Consider the following 20,216-nt stretch of genomic DNA (forward strand, 5'->3'; position numbering starts at 1 on the left):
CCTCTCTGTCTCTCATGTCCTATCACTCCTTGCCTTCCCCTTTTTGTTCCTCAATGCCCTGTCTTCCTCTCTGACCTAAGTTTCTCCCTTTCTCGGTTTCTCACCATTAATTGCAACACTGTTTTATATTTTAATATAACTGAGGTCACTTAGTCCATCAGCTCCTACCATTAGAGTCACAGAAAGAGACAACAGGAAGGAAAAGGAACCCCAGAGAGAGAGACACACACACAGAGGAAAGGAAAGGAGCAGAGACCAAGAGGGAAACCAACAGTGACATAAGAGACAGTAGGTTAAAAGAATTAAGAAGCCAAGTTACAGACTAAGATTTTTTTTTTTTTAAGATTGATTTCTTTATTAGAGAGAGAGTGTACGCAAGAGCTCAGGGGAGGGGCCGAAAGAGAGGGAGTGAGAGAACTCAAGCAAACTCCTCATTGAGCATGGAGTCCAACATAGAGCTCCAGCTCACAACCCTGAGATCACAACCCGGGTGGAAACCAAGAGTTTGATGTTTAATTGACTGAGCCAGTCCCCCTCCCAGACCAAGATAATTAAAAGGGACATCTATGGCTACTCTTCCTCCATCACATCTGGTCAGCCCCCAAGACCTGTAGATTTTTCCTAGAAACTCTCTTGTCCTTTCTGTCCTCCTGTTGCCTCCTCATTTTGTCATCTCCTTGCTGGATTATTACACAACTTTCCTGACTGCTGTCCACATTTTGCTTTTCCCTCCAGCCCCTCAATTCCTATACACTAATCCATTCTTCCTGCAGCTTCCAGACTCATTTTTCTGATGTACCAAGTGAGTCCCTCTCTCACTTAAAAATTTTGGTGGCTTCCCATCATTGTTAGAATGAAACAAAAACTTTTCTTGGTTTTAAACCCTTCAGAATGTGTTCTCAGCTTCCCTCGCAAGCCTCATCTCTGCCCCTTCTATTTGTACCCAAAGTGTGAATAAAGTGAAAGAAAAAAAAAGTGAAGAAATTCAGCTTGGATGGCCCAGAGCTCAATGAAATAGATGACAGCATCACCAATTGAGAGTGAAGAGGTAAAGTTGAGGTGTAACAGGCACAGAGATTTAGAACATCTAAGATAGAGAACCTGCAGGACTGTAATGGGGAATCAAGAAAGAAGGATTGAGAAATACTGAGGGCTTTTTGAGGTTAGATGGCAAGGGTTAGCAGAAGGCCTCTTTTGGCTACATAACTCTCCTGCAATGTGTGGCGACCTAGAAGAAAGCCCTAAGAATGAGACCATTGAGTTTACCCAAATCAAGTTTTTCAAGATCTTCTTGGTAGAACACCAAGTGCTACTAAAGTGCTTATGAAGGGGTGTCTGGGTGGCTCAGTTGGTTAAGCACCTGACTCTTGATTTTGGCTCAGATCATGATCTCAGGGTCATGAGGTCAAGCCCCACGTTGGGCTCTACTGAATGGGGAGCCTGCTTAAGATTCTCCCTCTCCCTTATGTCCTGCTCAGGCTGTCTCTCCACAGTTAATGCTTGACACCCACCCACCCCCAGGCCAAGTTCAACGGCTTTTCTATGGACTGCCATAAGCCCACTATCACACTTTATTGCAATATCTGGTAACTTTCCTATTTTCCACACTGGTCTTTGAGCTCCTAGAGGTCATGGGGACCGTCTTTCAAACCTGTAACCTTGATGCCTTGTGTAAAATGCTCAATAAACATTTGTGAAATAGAGAGAAAGCTAAAGAGGTAGAAGGAGAATGAAAAGAAATAATACTCTTATCGGACCAGGAAGACATGAAAGACAAGGAGCCTCAAGAAGGGGGAGGAAAGGGGATCCCTGGGTGGCTCGGTGGTTTAGCGCCTGCCTTCAGCCCAGGGTACGATCCTGGAGTCCCGGGATTGAGACTCACGTCGGGCTCCTGGTATGGAGCCTGCTTCTCCCTCTGCCTGTGTCTCTGCCTCAATCTCTCTCTATGTCTATCATGAATAAATAAATACAATCTTTAAAAAAAAAAAAAAAGAAGGGGGAGGAAAGCAGGAGAAATGACTGATACAAACCCTGAATGCTACTTATGTGCCCCACAGGGCACCAAGACCACTCAGAACCTTTGTGCCAGAGGAGAACAGCAATATGCCCAATGCCATAGTGGGGGTGGGGGAGCTTTAGCCATTTAAAACCCTCAAAGATGAGGTTTAGCGTCTGCCTTCAGCTCAGGACATGCGTGATCCCAGAGTCCTGGGATCGAGTCCCATTTGGGCTCCTTGTGTGGAGCCTGCTTCTCCTGTCTCTGCCTCTCTCTGTCTCTCATGAATAAGTAAATAAAATCTTTAAAAATAAAATAAAATAAATAAAACCCTCAAGATGAAAGCATAACAACACCAATAAAAATGGTGATACTTGAGAAAGCCAGTTGTGATTTTCTCAGTCTTCTAAAACATGGATAAAATCATACTTAGAGGGATGCCTGGGTGGCTCAGCAGTTGGGCATCTGCCTTTGGCTCAGGGTGTGATCCCACGGTCCTGGGATCGAGTCCCACATCGGGCTCCCTCATGGAGCCTGCTTCTCCCTCTGCCCCTCTCTCTGTGTCTCTCATGAATAAATAAATAAAATCTTTTTAAAAAATCATATTTAGAAACCTTGCTTTTTTTTACATACAAATTAAGTGAAAACTGGCTCATGTATCAGAATGTTCATATCGACATCTTTCAGAGTAACCAAAAACTAGAAACAAACCAAATGTCTCTCAACAGAAAAATGGGCAAATAAGTTAGAGTATATTCACACAATAGATTGCTGCATCATAATGAAAAGCAACAACAACAAAAACAACATACTGAACATGCAAATCACATGGATGGATCTCACAAACATCATGTTGAGTGAAAGAAGCCAAACCCAACAAGTACATTCTGTATGACTTCATTTATATGACATTCAAAAGCAGAGACAACTAATCTATGGTGATAGAGGTCAGAAAGTGGTTGGTTATCTTTAGAGGTTATCAACTGGGAGGGAGCATGAGAGAACCTTTTAGAGACCCAAAAATATGTTGAACTGGGTGGTGACTACATGAACAGATGGAAAGGCTCATCAGGCTGTAAGTTTAACAGATACGCACCTTACTGTACCCAAGTTAAAAGGGGGAAATCTTAAACATTATACTGGTGCTGCAAATGCAGCTTCCAGACAAGTCTTTCAGAGTTGACCCTAGCTCAGTACCCTCAAGCTCCTCCTGCCTTCCCTCCCTGTAGAGAACTTTGGAAGTTGCTACATTCCTTAATCCCAGAGTGTGTGTTTGTTTGCGGTTATATAAATCCGATCTGGAGTGGGGGGTGCGCCTGGGTGGCTCATCTAGTTAAGCATCCAGCTCTTGGTTTCAGTTCGGGTCATGATCTTGGGGTCTTGGAATCAAGCCCCACTTCAAGCTCCACGCTTGGCAGGGAGTCTGCTTAGTTGGGATTCTGTTTCTCCCTCTCCTTCTGCCCCTCACCCTGTTCACACACTCTCCCCACCTCCCCCACCTAAATAAATGAATAAATAAAATCTTTTTTAAAAAATCTGGGGCACCTGGGTGGCTCAGTTGGTGAGTATCTACTTTTGGCTCAAATAGTGATCCTGGGGTCCTGGGGACGAGTCCCGCATCAGGCTCCCCATGGGGAGCCTGCTTCTCCCTCTGCCTGTGTCTCTGCCTCTCTCTCTCTCTTTCTCTGTTTCTCATGAATAAATCAATAAAAATCTTTTTTAAAAAATTTGATCTATGGAGGCCACCTAAGGTGGGGTGAGGCGAATGACACTCTTCACGAGTGAGATGAGACTTCATCATATGTGAGCCCATGGCAATATCCCTAAGTAGGGGAACCATGACATTCATCTTCCAAACCAGGACACTTTTGAGAGCAAAAGGGAGATCCATGAACATTTTCACCAGGACAACAGGCATCAACCAGAATGTCCCAGGCAAAGGGATATATAATGCAAGTTCTTGATCTAAAACCTGCCAGACGGCCAGGAAAGTACACACACGGGGACAAGTGTGATTTGAACCATTTGGGACAAGGCTGGGGGTGTACGAGGAGGAAATGGGCACAGAGAGTAGCCTGTGATCAATGGTGCAGAGGTGTTCTATATAATGGCTCTTCAGGGAACCTGGCCTCCAGCCCACACCCCAGCTGCTCCCTTCCTCCTCTCCGAATTGACTGTCCCTTCTCTGGAACTCCTGGGCCTGACCCCACTCCCTGGCCCTCCCAGCCCACGGTTCCCCTGACCTGCTCCCTTTCCCAGAACTCAGTCGTCTGAGCCCCCAGCCTGTGGTTCACTCCTAGGCCTCAGCCTTTCCTGCCTTCGACTGAAACGGCAGCATCTTCTAAGCCCTGGGGGCTTCCCCGGGCCCAGCCGGGGGCCTAGAACCCGCCCGCCTGCCACGCTGCCACTGCCGCTTCCTCTATAAAGGGGACCCAGGCGTCCGGGCCCAGGCACCCAGCCTAGCAGGTGAGACTCTCCGCCCCGTCGTCCCCGTGGGTGGCAGACCCCGCTGGGCACTCGGCCCCTCTGCCTGCGCCCCAGCCCCCCAGTACCTCCGGCCTGGGGCTGGGCCTGGGTGGGTTCACTGTCGGTTTGTTCCCCTCCCTCTGATGCTTCATCAATCAGACTTTTTTCTCTGTCTCTGTCACACGTTCTCTGTTTCTACCACGATACCTCTCTGTTCCCCTCTCGTGTCTGTTTCTCTTTCTGTGCCCCCCTTGTTCAGCCGGGCTTTCCCTGACTGCATCCTGTTCCCTTCTCTTGTTGCCCTGTCTCTCCCGGGCTCTGTCGCCCGCGGGAGGCCCGTCCTCCGCCCCCCCAGCCCCGCCCCGCTCACCGCGCGGCGCGCACCACTCACCGGCTCTCTCCCTGCAGGTTCTCCCCATGACACCACCTGGAAGGCTCTACCTCCTGAGGGTGCGCAGCGCCCCCGTCCTCCTCCTCCTGGGGCTGCTGCTGGGACTGCCGCCTGGGGCCCAGGTGAGGCAGCAGGAGAATGGGGGCTGCAGGGGTCGTCCAGCCACACTTTGGGCCTTAAGCCACCCTCCACCCTTTTGTCCTCTAGGGGTTTCCTGGTGTCGGCATCTCACCCTCGGCTGCCCGGACTGCCTACCAGCACCCTCAGAAGCACTTCATACAAGGCACCCTCAAACCTGCTGCTCATCTTATTGGTAAACAGCACCTGGCGCTCTGGACATGTGGCTTCCAGCTCTCCTCCCACACCCCCTTCAAGGGACCAAGCATCTAGTGCACTTCTCCCCTAACTTCCCCCACCCTCCCACATAGAGGTATCCCACTCCCATCTGTCCTCCCAGCCACCCCCAGGAACTCAGCCCAGTACCTACTTCCTCAGGGTTTAAGACTGCTGACACCCCAGGTTCTTGACCCCTCCTGTTTCCTCTGTCTCCTCCTAGGAGACCCCAGCATCCAGAACTCGCTGCGCTGGAGAGCAAACACGGATCGTGCCTTCCTCCGCCATGGCTTCTCTCTGAGCAACAATTCCCTCCTGGTCCCCACCAGTGGCCTCTACTTTGTCTACTCCCAGGTGGTCTTTTCAGGGGAAGGCTGCTTCCCCAAGGCCACCCCCACCCCACTCTACCTGGCCCATGAGGTCCAGCTCTTTTCCTCCCAGTACCCCTTCCATGTGCCTCTCCTCAGTGCTCAGAAGTCTGTGTGCCCAGGGCCACAGGGACCTTGGGTGCGCTCTGTGTACCAGGGAGCTGTGTTCCTGCTTACCCAGGGAGATCAGCTATCCACTCACACCGATGGCATCTCCCACCTACTCCTCAGCCCCAGTAGTGTCTTCTTTGGAGCCTTTGCTCTGTAGAAAAATCCAGAAAAAAAAAAAATTGGTTTCAAGACCTTTTCCCCATTTTGTCTCCATTATGACCACTTCAAGGGTCACCATGCCTCTCTTTTGACCCTTCCAATAGCCTCAAGTCTCCCCTGCTCCTGTTACCTGGAGCTTCCAAAGAAGGAATTCTAAGACACTCCAGGGGACCATACCTCCCTTCAGCATACCCCAATGCTAGGCTGAGGAGTTTGAGTTCTGCCTAGAAATTCCTGCCAGTTCTCCAACTGTCCTACCAATCTAAGGAGGACCTAGCCCTGGACATGGAGGGGGCAGACACCAGGAGGAGCTTGGGTGGATAACAGAAGGCAGGGGAGGGGGGATTATTTATGAAGGGGAAAAAATTAAATTATTTATTTATGGAGAATGGAGGAAAGGGAATAATAGAAGTCCACCAGAAGAGAGAGAGAGAGAGAAATATGCCCAAGAGATGAAGAGCAAGAGAACATCGGCATAAGGATAACCCAGTGAGAGAGAAACCAAGCATGTCTGAGACACCAGGGAGCTCTAGAAGGAAGCAAAGGACTCTTCAGATCCAACCACTGCTTGACTAGACACCCCATGAGGAGACATCTGCACCTTCAATGAAGCCCAATAAACCTCTTTTCTCTGAAACGCTGTCTATGTCTGTCTGTCTGGGAGGGGAGAATTTTCCTGGTCTCAAATAAATGGAAGGGGGACAGGGGCCTCAGAAGAGACAGGAACTGTGGAGCTGCAAGGAGATGAAGGGGCCTAAGGAGCTCGGGGGTGTGGGGGTGTGTGGCAGGATCACAGGGGTGAGGCAGCCAGACTGCTCAGAGAAACTGAAGGATAAGCTGGGAAGAGAAAGGAAAAATAAGAGCCCAAGGTCTGCAGGAGTGGAGGTCAGGGCCCGGTGGACTCAGACGGCTAAGTGTGGAGGCTCAGAGGAAAAGGGATTACAGGAGTCCTTTGGGGAGAAGCGACCACACCGAAGGCTGGGCACAGGGACCCTCTGGAAGAATGGCTGTGCAAGGGCCCTATGGAATGGGAGACCCCCAGGTTAGGGGGGTGGGGAACATGGGAGACATTTTAGGAGACATGGTCACTGTCACACAGAGGGGCTCTGACGGCTAGGGCTATCTCCAGAAATCTGGGGGCATGGAGTTCTTTGGGACACAAGGCCACACACAGGAGCTCTGACAGAGGAGAGCTCATGCAAAAATCAAGGGCTCAGAGTCCCTTGGAAGCCAAGACTGAAGCCAGCACTGCTCAGTTCCCGGTCAGAATGAAAGGAGAAGCCTGCCCTCGTGGGGTGAATTCCCAGGCTTGATTTCGCTCCCACAGGGGCTGCCCCGGGTGGGTCCCTGGCATTTACCGCCCCTCCCCAGCCCATCAGGGACCCCATCCACATCTCCAGCCTCATGCTCCCTTCTCTCAAGCTGCTCCTTTTCCCCCCCAGGGACCCAAACACACGTGTCAGGACCCTGCATAGCTCCCCCTCCAAGCTCTCTCCCCACCGAGGACTCAGCTTTCTGAAGCCCCACCCCTTGCACCTTTCTGGCTCTACACCTACCAAGTCCAGTCTGGAAATCAGAGGAAAACAGGCTGCAGACCTGAACCTCAGAAAAAAAATGGAGGGAATGGGAATTGGGGGCAGAGGGAAACTGGGGTCCAGTCTCCAGGGTCCTACACAATGTACACAGCAGTGACTGGCCCAGGAAGCCTCCCTCAGAATCCGAGGGGGGCGAGTAGGAAGTATCCTTGATGCCTGGGTGTCCCCAACTTTCCAAACCCCCGCCCCCACGATGGAGAAGAAACCGAGACCGAAGGTGTAGGGCCCCACCGCTTCCTCCAGATGAGCTCATGGGTTTCTCCACCAAGGAAGTTTTCCGCTGCTTGAATGAGAGCCTTTCCCCGCCCTCCTCTGGCCCCGCGGGTATATAAATGCAGCTGTTTGCACACCCAGCCAGCAGGAGCTCCCTCAGCGAGGACACCAGGGGACCAGCGGGGAGAGAGCACGCAACTCCAGAGGCCCCTGGAAATAACTTCTCAGACGACGCCCCCCCAGACAAGCAGCGAGACGATTCTCTCCCTCTAATACACACGGCCCCAGGGCTCTACCGTCTCCCACTGGACTTGAGCCCCTCTCAGAAGCACACCATGAGCACTGAAAGCATGATCCGGGACGTGGAGCTGGCCGAGGAGCCTCTCCCCAAGAAGGCAGGGGGCCACCCGGGCTCCAGAAGGTGCTTCTGCCTCAGCCTCTTCTCCTTCCTCCTCGTCGCAGGAGCCACCACACTCTTCTGCCTGCTGCACTTTGGAGTGATCGGCCCCCAGAGGGAAGAGGTAAGTGCCCCACGGAGGACTTGGCTCATTCTCCTGCCAGGGAGGGTGGTGGTGCTGGTGGGGACCATTGAGAGAGGAAAATGTGGAGAAAGATGGGGAGGCAGAAGGAGATATGGGGAGAGATGGAAGAGGGAGAGCGAGGAGCACATGGAAGATGCTCATGGATTGCTTCTTGAATGAATGAATGAATGAATGAATGAATGATGAATGAATGAGCACGCAGACAGACATATGTAAAGAGAGATGTGTGGAGAGATGTGGGGTGTGGGTAGAGAGATGGGAACAGAACAAGTGATATGAATAAAGATGGTGAGATAGAAAGATGGACAATATGAGAGAGAGATAAGGAAAAATGTGAGAAAAGAGATAAGGAAAGATGAAGGTGTCTGGCTCATGGAAGCCACTCCGCGAAAGTGTTGTGATATGGATGAATGGACAATGGATGGATGGGAGAGAAAACTAAAGTCTGAGCTGCATAAGCTGTTTCTCCTTTAGGGGTGACTTGCCCTGATGCTAAACCTCCTTCTTCTCCCCAACAGCTCCCAAATGGCCTCCAACTAATCAGCCCTCTTGCCCAGACAGTCAGTAAGTATCTCCAAAGCCTCTCTCCTCATTCTGACCTTGTGTGGGAGTGAATCCTGGGAGAGAAGCAGTGGGGGAGATCCTGGTTTGAGGGGAGGAGGCATGGAGGTCAAAGTAGCGGGATCTTTTCCAGGAAGCTTAAGGATCTCACCATTTTCTTTCCTCTTCCCTCCTCAGAATCATCTTCTCGAACCCCAAGTGACAAGCCAGTAGCTCATGTTGTAGGTAAGAGCTCTGCGGATGCAACTGGGTGGGGAATGGGGAAGCACATGGGCTATTGAGGGATAGGATTTGGGGGCTGACCCCAGGCTGAGGGTAAACAGACCTTAGAGATGGTATGAGAGGGACTCACTGGCCTTGAGGCGGATACTCAGAATCTCATGGCCAGATGGTATGTGGGAAGACAGAGGGGACAGGAACCGGATGTGGGGGGGGGGGGCAGAACCCGAGGGCCAGGATGTGGAGAGTGGAATTGACGGGGTCACACTGACTCACCCCTCCCTCCTTCTCTTCTTCCCTCCAGCAAACCCCGAAGCTGAGGGGCAGCTCCAGTGGCTGAGCCGACGTGCCAATGCCCTCCTGGCCAACGGCGTGGAGCTGAAAGACAACCAGCTGATAGTGCCGTCAGATGGGTTGTACCTCATCTACTCCCAGGTCCTCTTCAAGGGCCAAGGATGCCCTTCCACCCATGTGCTCCTCACCCACACCATCAGCCGCTTCGCCGTCTCCTACCAGACAAAGGTCAACCTACTCTCTGCCATCAAGAGCCCTTGCCAAAGGGAGACCCCAGAGGGGACCGAGGCCAAGCCTTGGTACGAGCCCATCTACCTGGGAGGGGTCTTCCAACTGGAGAAGGGTGATCGACTCAGTGCTGAGATCAATCTGCCTAACTATCTGGACTTTGCCGAGTCCGGGCAGGTGTACTTTGGAATCATTGCCCTGTAAGGGGGTAGGACGTCCATTCTTGCCCAAACCGACCCTTTGATCACTCACTTCCTCTGACCCCTCACCCCCTTCGGGCTTAGAAAGAGAATTAAGGGCTCAGGGCTGGGCCTCAAGCTTAGAACTTTAAACAACGACACTTAGAAACCTAAGATCCAGGGATGTGAGACCCGGATGACATGACACAGCACTGGCCACCACCAAGAATTCAAACCAGGGCTTCCAGCACTCACTGGAGACCTCAGGTTTGGATCCCTGAATGCAACTTGGAATTCTTGGAATGTGGGGGTCAGGGAACCTTCAGTTCTGGCTAGAACACTTCAGAACAACCCTTGAGAAGATCTCAACTAGAATCTGATATGAGTGGATCTCACACCTCCCTTTCGTCATATGTTTCCAGACTCTTCCTGAGAAGGAAAGCCCAGTGACTCCCACGTGGAGCCAGCTCTTCTTATTTATGTTTGCACTTGTGATTATTTATTATTTATTTATTATTTATTTATTTACTGATGGATGTATTTATTTGGGAAGTTGGGGTGTCCTGGAAGACCAAACGTAGGGGCTGCCTTGGCTCAGACATGTTTTCTGTGAAAACGGAGCTGAACTCTAGGCTGTTCCCACCTGGCCTCCTGGCCTCTGTGCCTCCTTTTGCTAATGTTTTTCAAAAATATTTATCTGATAGAGTTATCTAAACAATGCTGATTTGGTGACTGACGGTCGCTACATCGTGGAACCTCTGCTCCCCAGGGGAGTTATGTCTGTAATCGCCCTACTGGTCAGTGGCGAGAAATAAAATGTGCTTAAAAAAGAAACACAGTCTCTTTCTTGGAATTAATTCTGAATCTTCCTCTCCTCCGGGGTGGGAGGCCACTCCCTGAAGTCCTCTCTCTATAAGCCTTCAGATCCTTGAACCTGGGGCGCCTAGGTGGCTCATCCAGTGGGTTGAGCCTCTGACTTCTGATTTTTGGCTCAGGTTGTGATCTCAGGCTGGTGGGATCAAACCCCATGTCTCTGCAGGGAGTCCGCTTCTCTTCCTCTCTCTCTGCCTCTCCCTCTGCTCACTCACACGTGTGTGCTCTCTCTCAAATAGATGAAGTTTTTTTTTTTAAATCCCTGAATCCATATAAAAAATGCAGAGAAGAGTTTGTTTTTGTTTTTATTTTTTAAATGATCCCTAGGCACCTGGGTGGCTCAGGGGTTTAGTGCTACCTTCAGCCCAGGGCGTGATCCTGGAGACCTGGGATCGAGTCCTGTGTTGGACTCCCTGCATGGAGTCTGCTTCTCCCTCTGCCTGTGTCTCTGCCTCTCTCTGTCTCTCTCTATGTCTCTCATGAATAAATAAATAAAGTATTTTTAAAAAAATACAAAATAAATGATCCCTGAACACGGTCCCCACTCACAGGACTACTGAGGCTCAGGAGACCCTACGTATAACAAAGCCCTGTCAAATAGGCCCCTCCCCCAGGAAACTGAAGCCTGAACCTAATACCTCTCCCTCAGGGCGTGGGAATTTCCAACTCTGGGAATTCCAATGGGGAAGTCCTGCACCTGAAATGCTCAGGTGAGTTTTCCTGCTGTTGCTGCCTGTAGGAGAGTCTGGGAAGGGCCACATTCTCAGGCATCTGAATCACAGCCAAAGGACTCCCAGATACTCAGATCGCCTGATCCTAGGCTCCCCAGCAGCCCTAACTGTACAACATGAACCAGTTACTCAGCCTCATCTACCCACCAAAGACAGAAACACATCCCGCAAATGGGTCCACAAAAGAAGAGAAGGCCCAAGCTACATCTGAGCACCTAGCATATCACTTGGCATAGTAACCACTCAGTGAATTCTGACTTTCTATCTGCTTCCATCTCTCAGTGAGTGGAATTGAGGAGACGAAAGAAAATTCAGAAACAGGAATAGGACACGGGTGAAGGACTCACATAGCAGCTCTCACAGATGTTCTTGGTGAATATGAGGGGAGGGTCATGAGGTAGATGGGCTGGAAAGAGAAAAGGGCCCTCTCTCCTCAGGAATTCCTAGTTCCTGGGCAGACCAGGTGGCTCAGTGGTTTAGCGCTGCTTTCAGCCCAGGGCGTGATCCCGGAGACTCGAGATCGAGACCCATGTTGGGCTCCCTGCATGGAGCCTGCTTCTCCCTCTGCCTGTGTCTCTGCCTCTCTCTCTCTCTCTCTCTCTCTCTCATGAATAAATGAACAAAATCTTTAAAAAAAAAAAAAAGGAATTCCTGATTCTTCTGGACACAGTTGAAGATCCAGAGGGTGGGAGCCCCACTGGATTCAAGCCCGACAGCTCTGGCAGGAAGGGGAAAACTGTGCGGTATGACGCAGGGGTGGGATGGCTCACTGGAGTGACCTAGATAGGGCCTCCTCCAGCCTAGAGCTGAAAGTCGGTCATGGGGTGCATGGGGTGAGGGGACTGCTGTTACTCGCCCTTGCCAATGATATATGGAAAGCAGACCTGAAGTGTGAACGAGGGGTGAGGACTTTCCATCTCACCCTGGACCACCCAGTGGTCCCAGAGTTTCCTCCTCCCTTTCCTCTCCAGGTTTACCCAGCCCCTATCTTTCCACCTCCTCCCTCACACCCAGTGAGCTCTAAGTTTTTCTTTGGAGGGCAGTTGACTGGGTAGTGGCTGAAGGGGCCTTTGGGCAGCAGGGAAGAAGTGCTAGGCCCTCGGGGCTTCATTCCTTCTGCCCCAGCCTGTTGCTCTGGGGAAGCTGCTAACCTTCCCCTGTCACCATCCGGCTCTCTGATGAGAGGGACGCCAGAGAAAAGCCTGCCGTGTGGGGTCTGGGGAGGACTGGGTGGCTCTGAGAAGAAGGTGCTTGGAGATGCTTCGGGGTTTGAGGAGACGCCCTTCTTCCACCTTCGCACTGGGCTAATAATGCTGGGGCAAGTTCATTCAGAGGCAGGAGGTGGGTGGGAACCGAGCAGATGGGCTTCTCAGAGGGCAGAGGCCAGAGGAAGTGACACGAATTGTTTCAAGCAACCAGAAAAAGGGCCCGTAAGGACACCTGTGTAGCGCCCTGAATCAAGACACGGGAGCAGCGCGGCACCGGCGTTCGGCAGCGCTAAAGCTTTACGGACTTTATTCTCTTGGGGCTCGCCCGCAGGTCCCAGCCGGCCCCCTGCCCCTCCCCCGGCCACGGGGTCGCCGGCAGCCCGGGCCCCCGGCCTCAGCCCACCATCACCGCCCCGAAGAAGGTCTTCCCCCTGCGGTAGTCCACCAGGTCGGGGTGGCTGATGTTGACGTACACGCGCTCGCCCCTCCGGAGCTGTACCAGGCCGCCGAAGCCCACGCTCGTGTACCAGAGCGGCCCGTACTCGCGCGCCCGGGCCGGGTCTGGGGCCGGACTGACGGTCTCCGCGCCCTCCAGCAGCAGCTCGGGAGACCCCGGCCCGTAGGCGCCCCCCGCGCGGAACAGGCGGCTGCGCAGCGTCACCGGGGGGTGGGGCGGGCCCCGGCCGGCAGGGGGCGCCCGGCCCCGGTAGCCGACGTGGCAGTAGAGGTAGTAGAGGCCGTCCCGGGGCAGCGCCAGCCCCTCGGCGCCCGAGAACAGCGCCCCGCTCCTCAGAAACGCCTCTTCTTTCTTCGCCTCCCAGCCTAGCCCCTGCCCCTTGGTCCAGGCGCCTGCGGAGAGACGGGCCTGTCGGCGCCCGGGCGGCCGTCCTGGAGGAACGGGCCGGGCCGGGCCGGGACGTCGGGGTGCCGCGGAGAGGACGCGGGCGTGTACCCCTGCAGGCCGCGGCCGGCGCGAGAGCGCGTGGGTGCCCCCGCCGCAGTGACGGCGGGCAGGGGGCTGGGCCCCGGGTGCGGTGCGGTGCGGAGCGCGGAGATCCAGGCCGCCTTTTGCCTGCTCCTGCTCCAGGAGGGGAGAGGCTGGGATGCGGGAGGAGGGGAAGGCGGGCGCTGTAGGGCCCAGGGGGTGATGCAGGTCCCACTCCGAGCCCCGCAACAGCAGAGCAAAGGGAGTCTAACTGTGACGAGCAGAACCGGCCCCCTTGGACTACCTATGAGGTCCTTACCTATGAGGTGGGCGGCGGGGAGCCTGGAACTGAAGTCTGCTTCTGCTTCCTCGTCTGGCAGCTCCTGTGACCCTGGAAGAGGGGAAGAGTCCACTATTGGGGGCCAGGGTGGTCATCCATGCGTGGTGCCCCTGAGAGGACAGGGTGCCCGGGTGGGATTCCAGAGGAAGAGTACATCGGGGTGCAGATAGATGGGAGCTGGGCATCCCTGAAAGGCTGGAGCAGGGGAGGGGAAGATGGTCTGCTCTTACCCAATCGCTGCTGGGCCTGGGCCTGCATCCCCGGGTCAGCGGTCCTGGTTACCTGAGCGGGTGGGGTCACAGTGCCCAAAGTTCAGTTTTAGCTGATGCCAGCCCCACCCCTCCCATCGCAGACTCAAGCTCCAGGCCTGGGGTTTATTCCCACCAGTCCTATCCCCAGCACACATCTCCCTGAGAGGGCCAGCAAGTGAGGCATATGGACTTGGTCAGAGATGGAGGGCTGAGGATGTGATGGGAAGAGGAGAGGAGATAGCCACACAAGCAGGAAGGAGCTTGGAGCTAGCAGGACACAATAGCGTCACAGAACATGGAAGGAGGACCAGCAAAGAGACAGACAAGGCATCCCCACCAGGCACAGCCAAGCCAACTGAGCAGGATGACACAAGAGACCCCCAGGCATCGAGAGAGGTAAGTGGGCATTAGCATACAGCCCTTCTAAGGCTTGCTGCATCTACTCACCAGTCCTTCTCCTGGCTCCTGGGGCACCAAGGCCCTCACAGCCAAGACAGTGATAGGCACAGCCAGCAGCAGGGTCACTAGGGAAGTGGCTCCTGCCACAGCCAGCAGGAGGCAGCCCTTCCCCTGGGGCCTCCTACCCCAGCCCTCTAGCCACAGTGCCCCCATTGAAACTGAGCTAGGGCCAGGGCAGGGGGGCTTTCATACCTAAGGGGTGGGGCCACCCCCTCCCCATAGACCCACACACCTGGTTGGGACTTTCCCCACACCCCTGCTCCCCTCACCCAGCTTCCTGTTTACCCAGAGCTGGGGCGGGGCAGGTGGATGTCGGGTTCTCTGAACTGGGGAAGGAGTTGGGGTGAAGAGACAGGCCTGCAGGGTAGAGCTGGAGGGGGCCTTAGAGATCTTCTGGCTCAGCAGGGAGGGATGATAGCTTACAGAAAGGCAGGCAGGGGGATCCCTGGGTGGCGCAGTGGTTTGGCGCTTGCCTTTGGCCCAGGGCGCGATCCTGGAGACCCGGGATCGAATCCCACATCAGGCTCCCGGTGCATGGAGCCTGCTTCTCCCTCTGCCTGTGTCTCTGCCTCTCTCTCTCTCAATCTGTGACTATCATGAATAAATAAAAATTAAAAAAAAAAATTTAAAAAAAAAAAGAAAGGCAGGCAGGAAAGCTGCATGAGGAGAACACCCAACTGCATTTCTAGGGCAGTCTGCATTCTTCTACACCCCAGTGATGGGTGCTGGAGGGAGGGCTGTATCCACATCCTTGAGGTCAAGCGCTGCAATAGGAGGACAAAAACTGAGGTCTTGAGGGATGAATATCTGGGTCCCTGAGAAGAACTTATGCTTGCACTGGATTGATGCCCCCTTCCATCCCCTCACTCACCCCTAACGCCCAGAGCTTGCTGAGAAGCAGAGTTAAGCCAATCCACAGAAATAGTAGGTGAAAGGGGCCTCAGCCTCCCCACTGACTATTGACTCACTGAGGAGTGATGGAAATGAGTATTACCTCTCTTGCTCCACAGAGTGTAGACAGGAGAGCTATGGGGGCATGGCCCCAACTCCTAAGAGCTTCACTGTCTAAAGTGGGCCCCATCCATGTTTATGAATAAATGAAGGACAAATGAATGAATGAGGAAGCAAAATAGAGCAGCAATGAATGGTATGGTAGACAGTGCAGTGGGAGTTGAAGGGAGGAAAGACCAGGTCCAAGGAAGTTGGAGGTGGTCCCAGATCATGTCCCCTTCTTAATAACATCTCTGCAATTAGGTAATAGTAATAATAATGTAGCTGTTATACAAATAGCACGTAGCATGTGCTTGCCACCAATCCATGCACTTTATATATAGTAATTCTTTTAATCCTGACAAAAACGCTACGAAGAAACTGAGGTACAGAGAGGTAAAGGAACTTATAGAAAGCCACACTGTAGTGGCAGGGTCAGGATTTGAACCCTGGCTCCACAGCTTTGACCACAAGACAGTTAAACACACACACACACACACACACACACACACACACACACCCTGAGTTTTTACATTTTAATGTATGTAAATCTTAACTTCCTCAGAACCCCAAAAAAGAAATGGGGAAATAAAAGCTGGATTTGAATCACTGATAAGCATGGTAAAAGGTTTAGAGGTAAGATGTGTACTGATGTCTGCAACTTTGAAAGGTATCCATAAAAATGAGATAGATTGATAGGTATGTGATAAAGCAAATATAGAAAACTGTCAATTTTAGAATATAGGTGGTAGGGATATGTTCACTGTAAAATTATTTCAATTTTGTTCTGTTTGAACATCTTAATAATAAAATGTGTGGGGAAATAAAACCCTGAATCTTATCCTGCTGTCCAACATGGAGGACACTGTGGATGGGGGGAGGGGGAAGAAATGCCAGAAAGTTTTTGAATGTGAAGGAGGAAATGCACATGCATATGAACGCAGGCATGGATATCCACCTTACCTCCTCCCTCAACATGAGCTCTCCAGTCTCCACCCTCCTGTTATTTTATTTTATTTTATTTTATTTTTTAGTCTCCACCCTCCTTAAGGACTCCAGCACCCATCTCCTTCTCTATCTCAGTGCCACTAACAGGCCTTCATCCAGGTTTCTGTCCAGAAGTTCTCAGATCACGGCTTTTATTTTTGTGCTCAACATCAGAATGCTACCTCCTACAGGAAATCCACCTAGATTGCCCACACTTCTTTCCCAACCCCAACTTGTCATCAGCTTTCTGTCCTAGACTCTCAGCAGTACTGAGGTACTCCTATGCATCTAGTCTGGCTGCCTCTGACTCTGTCCGTCAATCAGTCAGTCAAGTGCCCTGCTAGATACAGCCTCAGAACACCAGGCAAGTTACCCCCAAACTACCAGTGCTCCCATTCTGGTGTGGGAGCCTGGATGTGTGTCTACACATATACATTGGGATCATGAGCTCACAGCGGATGCAGTGTGAGGGGTAATTGAGGGAAAGTTAATCAGGAAAGGTACCCAGAGAAGGTATACACTCACGGACTACTAGCAGGCTCAGCAGGCTGGCTGGAGCTGAGGGGGATTATAGGCTTGGTTATGGTCCTAGGAGTCTGAAAGGAAAGATGTCATAACCTTAACCTTCAAAGCCAAATTTCCTCTCCTGACAAAGCTAGGGAGGTATCCAGACCGGGGGAGATGGTAAAGCCAGAGGAGGGGCAAGAATGTCTGAAGTGGCAACACCTCTCCACCCAGACAGCTCTAGCCAGTCTGGAGTCTCTACCCGCAGGCCACAGCTTTGGATAAACTGGGAGAGAGCAGGCACCCTGGTAGGGAAAATGGGGGGGGGGGGGGCAGTCACACCCCACAGTGAAGCTAAGATGAGGGAAGAGAGTATGGCTTTTGAGGTTCCCTGAGCCCTGGAGGCACCTGCTGTCCAGCCTCTGTCTCTGCTCCCCAAAGAATTAAATACAATCTACTTCTGCTCCCACTTCCTCTCATGTCTATCTCAGGCCCTCCTCTCCACCTGTGTTTCTGCTCCCCAGTCCACACACACACCCCACAATTCCTCCTGAACCTAGGAGCGTCCCAGTTGCCAGACCCTGGTCAGTGCAGCTGGCTCTGGTGGCATGAAGTCAGCAATCCCCTCTTTGCCCTCAAACAGGAACCAGTGGTTGCAGGGCAGGAAGTGCCTGAGGGGAAGTTATGGGGCCCACACGCTCCTCCATGCCACACTTCAGCCCTTGCAGGGTCTGCCCGTGGGAAGTGGCTCTCCACACCAGCCAAGTGGGGCCCTGCTCTCCTCAGTGGCTCTGGCTGAGGGGTGGCCCCAGCTGCCAGGTAGCACTGGATACCACCCTCCCCACTTTTCACTAGTCCACATGTATACTGGAAACCGTGTTCCTCCTCCATCAGCCCCTCACCAGAACCTAGAACTACCCAGTGCTGGAGAGGCCCCTATGAACCACCTCGTCAGTCTAGGGCAGAGGAAGGGGGGTGTGCTCTAGATTCTGGGGTTCAAGGCCACTTGTGCCATTTCTGGGCTGGACCTGCTTATAAGAGTCTGGACTCGAGTTCGGGTTCCTCATCAGGCAAAAGGGGCACCTTTTGATACCCTATGTTGTGGGGATTAGCAGTGACTAATGGAAAGCGCCCAGATCAGGGTTGGCACATTAGTGGGGCTCCTCAGCCTTGGGACAGTTGTAATGGAGGGCCCCACGTCTTACACATGAGGAACTTGAGGCACGTGATGTGGCCCAGGCCACTTAGCTGAGCAGAGCAGGGCTACATTTCCTGACCTCCGGGTCAGTCTTCAGTGCTGGACCTAATGACAGCTTGTGAGAAATGGAGAGAGGGTAAGGAAACCCTCTGCCCAGGGAGGGTGGTGGGGACAGAGGCTAAGAGGCAGTGTATGTGTACTTTTACACATAGCAGGTGGGCAAGGGACCTCTGTGGGGAGACCCAGAGACAGCAGGGATGGCAGTGGGAAGCCTTCAAGGGGTGAGCGGTCGTCATGCGTAGGCCTGAGGTCCTAGGCCTGAGGTAACCCATGAGAGATGGGCACCTCCGGTAGAGGTGAGGTAACCCAATCCAGGTTGAAGAATCCCAGCATGTTTCTCTGCCTCTAAACTGTTGGGGGGGTTGCTGAGACACCCAAGGCTGAGCAGGAGGATGAGCAGGAGGATGGGGGAAGCCAGAGGGACAAACGGGTCTCCCCTTCCCTGCAGGTTTATGCCCTTACCTATATGGCGGGAGCTTGGGGCTGGGGGGGCTCCTGCTCCTGGCCGTGCTCATTCTGTCCGCCTGTCTGTGTCGGCTTCATCGGAAAGGTGAGCCCCACCTTTACCCTCATTCGCCCCGCCCCCCCTTCACAGAAGTCCCTGTCCCATCCCATCCCACCCGCCCCGGAGACGAGAGTGCAAGTGAAGAAACACCCTCTGGGCTGGGGCGGGGTGGGGGGGCAGGGGGTGCCGGCCTGCTGAGCTTCTTCTTTTCTTCCAGTGAGGAGGCTGGAGAGGAGCTGGGTGAGTCCGGACCAGAGGTGGCGACGGTGGCAGGACGGGCTGAGGGCCCGCGAGGCGAGGCGACACGGGAGGGAAAGCAGGGCCATGAAAGGCGGAGGCGCGGAGAGGAAGAGGCAGACAGAGGGACATAAGAGAGAAGAGCAGAGAGAACTGGTGTAGAGAAAGGAAAAGGGGGCAAGAGAGAGGAGACAGAGTCAGAGAGACAGAGAAGCAGAGAGAGTGAGAGAGAAAGAGTGGGCTAGAGAACGGGAGGGAGAGAAGGGCCACGGAGCTGGAGCTGGAGCTGCGGGGAGAAGAGGCGAGGAGGGAAGAGAGCGGGGCCTTAGGCGGGCCGAGGCGGGCCGGGAGGCGCACTGGGCTGGGCAGCAGCCTGCGGGAAGGCGGGAAGGGCCGGCCCAGGGGGCTCCTCCAACCACCTCCCAGCAGCACCTTGTCCCTGGCCCCAGGCCCAGCTCTCAGAGCAAGAGCTCCACTACGCATCTCTGCTGCCCGTGCCCTGCCGTGAGGGACCCGACCTCAGCCACAGGGAAGGCTCCAAGGAGGACCCCGGCACTGAATATGCCTGCATCGCCAAAAACTAAGCCCCCCCCCCCCCCCCCCGAGCTCCCCCAGCCGCCTCCCTGAACCCAGGAGGACCCTGTGGTCCATGCAGTAAAAACCATGATCTCGCCACCTTCTGTGTCTCAGGCTTCTCAGTCCAATTCAGCTCCATCCCACCAAACAGCACCACCGTCAAAACCTAAGCAACTTATCTCCCCACCCATTCGGTGGCCCAGGAGTGATTCCTTCGGCAAAGACCGGTGTTGAGGGGCCCAAACTCTCCTGGAGGCCAGAAAGAGTACACATATGGGCCTGGCTGGAGTGGGGGTTGACACATAGGACTCACCAGATCTGATGCCCCCATTCCTCAGGAGACTCAGTCTCCATGCCCAAAGAGGTAGAAGTGTTGAGCACTGGGATGGTGATGGGAGGGGGCTCCAGGTATGGCTGCTGGGAAGCTTGCTCCCTGGACCTTTCCAGGCCAGGCTTGGTGAGGGGAGAGTAAAGAGTCAGGGGACGCTTGGGACACCTGGGTGGCTCAGCCATTGAGCGTCTGCCTTTGGCCCAGGGCATGATCCTGGGGTTCCAGGATAGAGTCCCACATTGGGCTCCATGCGTGGAGCCTGCTTCTCCTGCCTGTGTCTCTGCCTCTCTCTCTGTCTCTCATGAATAAATAAAACCTTAGGAAAAAAAAAAAGAGTCGGGGGACCCCGGGGAGGAGCATATTCGGGTATCAAGAATGGAAAAAGA

The 20,216-nt window shown here is 53.4% G+C and overlaps 4 protein-coding genes across 5 annotated transcripts; 3 read left to right on the forward strand and 1 right to left on the reverse strand.

Moving 5' to 3' along the window:
- The first annotated feature begins 4,734 nt into the window (after positions 1 to 4,734).
- On the forward strand, positions 4,735 to 6,430 carry LTA (lymphotoxin alpha). Its single transcript, XM_025990649.2, has 3 exons — positions 4,735 to 4,975; positions 5,061 to 5,166; positions 5,410 to 6,430. The coding sequence occupies exons 1-3, from the start codon at positions 4,880 to 4,882 to the stop codon at positions 5,820 to 5,822; spliced, it is 615 nt and encodes a 204-aa protein (XP_025846434.1). The 5' UTR covers positions 4,735 to 4,879; the 3' UTR covers positions 5,823 to 6,430.
- Positions 6,431 to 7,781: 1,351 nt separating this feature from the next.
- On the forward strand, positions 7,782 to 10,489 carry TNF (tumor necrosis factor). Its single transcript, XM_025990650.2, has 4 exons — positions 7,782 to 8,153; positions 8,693 to 8,738; positions 8,913 to 8,960; positions 9,259 to 10,489. The coding sequence occupies exons 1-4, from the start codon at positions 7,968 to 7,970 to the stop codon at positions 9,678 to 9,680; spliced, it is 702 nt and encodes a 233-aa protein (XP_025846435.1). The 5' UTR covers positions 7,782 to 7,967; the 3' UTR covers positions 9,681 to 10,489.
- A 2,278-nt stretch (positions 10,490 to 12,767) lies between these two features.
- LTB (lymphotoxin beta) lies at positions 12,768 to 14,995 on the reverse strand. Of its 2 annotated transcripts, XM_025990408.2 has the most exons (4): positions 14,431 to 14,988; positions 13,963 to 14,014; positions 13,712 to 13,783; positions 12,768 to 13,316 (listed from the first exon to the last, which is right to left on the reverse strand). In XM_025990408.2, the coding sequence occupies exons 1-4, from the start codon at positions 14,593 to 14,595 to the stop codon at positions 12,862 to 12,864; spliced, it is 744 nt and encodes a 247-aa protein (XP_025846193.1). In that variant the 5' UTR covers positions 14,596 to 14,988; the 3' UTR covers positions 12,768 to 12,861. The 2 variants fall into 2 exon arrangements, with proteins under 2 accessions (XP_025846193.1, XP_072583568.1); XM_072727467.1 differs by lacking the exons at positions 12,768 to 13,316; positions 13,963 to 14,014 and having other exon boundaries at positions 14,431 to 14,995.
- Positions 14,996 to 18,170: 3,175 nt separating this feature from the next.
- LST1 (leukocyte specific transcript 1) lies at positions 18,171 to 19,598 on the forward strand. Its single transcript, XM_025990604.2, has 4 exons — positions 18,171 to 18,257; positions 18,630 to 18,731; positions 18,904 to 18,926; positions 19,373 to 19,598. The coding sequence occupies exons 1-4, from the start codon at positions 18,230 to 18,232 to the stop codon at positions 19,505 to 19,507; spliced, it is 288 nt and encodes a 95-aa protein (XP_025846389.2). The 5' UTR covers positions 18,171 to 18,229; the 3' UTR covers positions 19,508 to 19,598.
- Positions 19,599 to 20,216: the final 618 nt, after the last annotated feature.

The sequence above is a fragment of the Vulpes vulpes genome, chromosome 1 (assembly GCF_048418805.1).
Source record: "Vulpes vulpes isolate BD-2025 chromosome 1, VulVul3, whole genome shotgun sequence".
NCBI classification, from domain to species: Eukaryota; Metazoa; Chordata; class Mammalia; order Carnivora; family Canidae; genus Vulpes; species Vulpes vulpes.

Bases quoted from the DNA above. Each gene is read 5' to 3' on its own strand.
- LTA (XM_025990649.2), top strand. From the start codon at position 4,880: ATGACACCACCTGGAAGGCTCTACCTCCTGAGGGTGCGCAGCGCCCCC. The intron at 4,976-5,060 runs GTGAGGCAGCAG...TTTGTCCTCTAG, and splicing joins GACTGCCGCCTGGGGCCCAG to GGGTTTCCTGGTGTCGGCAT. The intron at 5,167-5,409 runs GTAAACAGCACC...GTCTCCTCCTAG, and splicing joins ACCTGCTGCTCATCTTATTG to GAGACCCCAGCATCCAGAAC.
- TNF (XM_025990650.2), top strand. From the start codon at position 7,968: ATGAGCACTGAAAGCATGATCCGGGACGTGGAGCTGGCCGAGGAGCCT. The intron at 8,154-8,692 runs GTAAGTGCCCCA...TCTCCCCAACAG, and splicing joins TCGGCCCCCAGAGGGAAGAG to CTCCCAAATGGCCTCCAACT. The intron at 8,739-8,912 runs GTAAGTATCTCC...TTCCCTCCTCAG, and splicing joins CCCTCTTGCCCAGACAGTCA to AATCATCTTCTCGAACCCCA.
- LTB (XM_025990408.2), bottom strand. From the start codon at position 14,595: ATGGGGGCACTGTGGCTAGAGGGCTGGGGTAGGAGGCCCCAGGGGAAG. The intron at 14,015-14,430 runs GTGAGTAGATGC...CCACCCGCTCAG, and splicing joins AGGAGCCAGGAGAAGGACTG to GTAACCAGGACCGCTGACCC. The intron at 13,784-13,962 runs GTAAGAGCAGAC...CCCCTCTTCCAG, and splicing joins CCAGGCCCAGCAGCGATTGG to GGTCACAGGAGCTGCCAGAC.
- LST1 (XM_025990604.2), top strand. From the start codon at position 18,230: ATGACAGCTTGTGAGAAATGGAGAGAGG. The intron at 18,258-18,629 runs GTAAGGAAACCC...CCTTCCCTGCAG, and splicing joins TTGTGAGAAATGGAGAGAGG to GTTTATGCCCTTACCTATAT. The intron at 18,927-19,372 runs GTGAGTCCGGAC...CCCTGGCCCCAG, and splicing joins GGAGGCTGGAGAGGAGCTGG to GCCCAGCTCTCAGAGCAAGA.